Source organism: Pholis gunnellus (assembly GCF_910591455.1).
Source record: "Pholis gunnellus genome assembly, chromosome: 22".
NCBI classification, from domain to species: Eukaryota; Metazoa; Chordata; class Actinopteri; order Perciformes; family Pholidae; genus Pholis; species Pholis gunnellus.
The window spans coordinates 8,674,240-8,676,339 of NC_136549.1; the positions used below are offsets into that span (position 1 = coordinate 8,674,240).

Sequence of the window (2,100 nt, forward strand, 5' to 3'; positions counted from 1 at the left end):
TTTGCCCCATTCGGTTGTTTTTTTTCTTCTTTTTTTCAACTTTTTGCTTCTCTGCATTGGCATGGCCTTCCAAAATGTCTGTTTACTAGAACATAAACACAGGAGGGGATCCAGACCTCCTGCGCATTCCCATTCTCTTCAGCCTCCATGTTTGACTCGTTTCATATTCAATCATCCCGGCAGAGCCTCGTGATTGACAGTCCACCTTCTACCTCTGAAAACAAGGGTTAGGAGAAGGAGGAACAGCAGGAAAACTGGAGGATGAAGAGAAGAGCGATAGAAGAGAGAGAGCGCGCTGTACAATGGGAACGAGCCCAGATCAAGATCAATCAGGGAAATAGAGACATAGAGGAGAAAAAACCCACAGCAAAACCTTCATATAACGCAGTAGGGTTCCCTTGGTAACCTGGATTTTCTGCAGTAGAGGAGTGTGGTGCTGAAGCAGCGCCGGAGCTCCCTGTTGGAGAAGATGCAGATGAAAGGATTGACCCCAGCCTGGGCAAAGCTCATCCACACGGCGGCCGTCAGGTAGCCCCCAGGGACCACAGGGCCCCTTGCAAACACCCGCCAGTAGCAGGCCACCAGATAGGGCCCCCACAGCGCCAGGAAGAAAAACGTCATGATGTAGAACATCCTGCTAATCCTCTTCTCTGTTTTGAATTCATCCAACACCAGTAGACGCCTGCGGCCCGCTGCGTTGCTGTTCTGCCGGATGCCCAGCAAGGTAGGCGGGGTGGGGCCTCGACCGAATCCGGCCAGCCAGTTGGCCGCCGCCTGCCCGCTGGCGCCAGGCCCGTGGAAGGTCCAGTTCTGGCTGACAGCAGGCACAAACTGGACAGGCTTCATCTTTCGCCGGTCGTGGACGAAGAAGATGAGCTTGAGGTAAACCAGCTGCGTGGCCAGGAGGATGAGCGCCAGCAGGAGCATGAAGCCCAGCGAATCATTTGCCCTAAAGGAACGGTGCTGGAATGTGCACTGGTCCTCCTCCCGGATAAAAGAGTACGTACCTACATCTAGCACCGGCGGGAACGCCATAGCCACCGACAACGTCCACACCATGCAGATGACAGCTAGACAGGTCCAGAAGGTCAGCCTCTTGGTGTAGAAACGGTGGTGTGCGATGGCCAGGTAGCGCGTGACGCTGACACAGAACAGCATAAACGCCGTATGGAAACAGGAGAGCACACCCAGGAAGGCGATCACTTTGCAGGTCAGTGTGCCATAGGTCCAGGCGGATCCATTCTTGACCGAGGTGAAGACAAAGGGGAAGCAGATGGCAGAGCGCAGGATGTCAGAGGCGCACAGGTCCAGCAGGAAATAGTAGGGCGCTCGGTGCAGACTCTTGTCTTTGACCAGCAGGATGGAGATCAGGAGGTTTCCAACCACACCGACTCCAATGATGAAACCAAGAGAGGTCAGTTTGAGGAACGTGGCGAGAGGAGAGACATTCTGCAAGATGGTGTGGTCCCCTGCATGGCTATAGTTCGCCATAGATGGAGGAGGGATCATAAAGATAGCGGAATAGCTTCAGCCAAGTATCATGATCTAGAGGTGGCAGGGGGAGGCGTTAGATCCATTTGGTGGTGGGCTTTGAAGAGGTTTCCTGGCATATAGGCAACCTCTCCTCTAAGGCATCCTTTGTTCCTTTGTCTCATCACACCTAAAAAAAAAAAAAAAAAAAAAAAAAAGAACTGAAAAATATTATCCACCCATCAGCATTCAGTCCCACACAACAGCTGCATTGTTTTCAACTGCACATTCACAATCTAGACTGAGATGAGCACTCATTTCCTTCTGTCTGACATTATTTATTTATTTAACATTTTAACATCTAGAGTGGCACAGTGAAGAGCTCTGTCTCAGCTTGAATACTTTGTCTAGATCCAGACAGACAGACAGACAGACAAGCCGTGATTGAGCTTGATAAGATGAAAGCATCAATCTATTACATTGTTACAATTCTCTCGAGTGGCTTTGGCATTTCCTGAACAAAAGATGGCATAAAGCACAGCCCATGCCTTCATTAAGAAACGACGCATCTCTACCCCTCGGAAAGAAACGGTTTAGACAACAAAAAAAGAGGCTCGGTTTGGTTCGATT

The 2,100-nt window shown here is 50.5% G+C and overlaps 1 protein-coding gene across 1 annotated transcript; it reads right to left on the reverse strand.

The window, feature by feature from the left end:
• Positions 1–375: 375 nt before the first annotated feature.
• On the reverse strand, positions 376–1,509 carry gpr85 (G protein-coupled receptor 85; the record flags this gene model as incomplete). Its single annotated transcript, XM_079184059.1, has 1 exon — positions 376–1,509. The coding sequence occupies one exon, from the start codon at positions 1,507–1,509 to the stop codon at positions 376–378; it is 1,134 nt and encodes a 377-aa protein (XP_079040185.1).
• Positions 1,510–2,100: the final 591 nt, after the last annotated feature.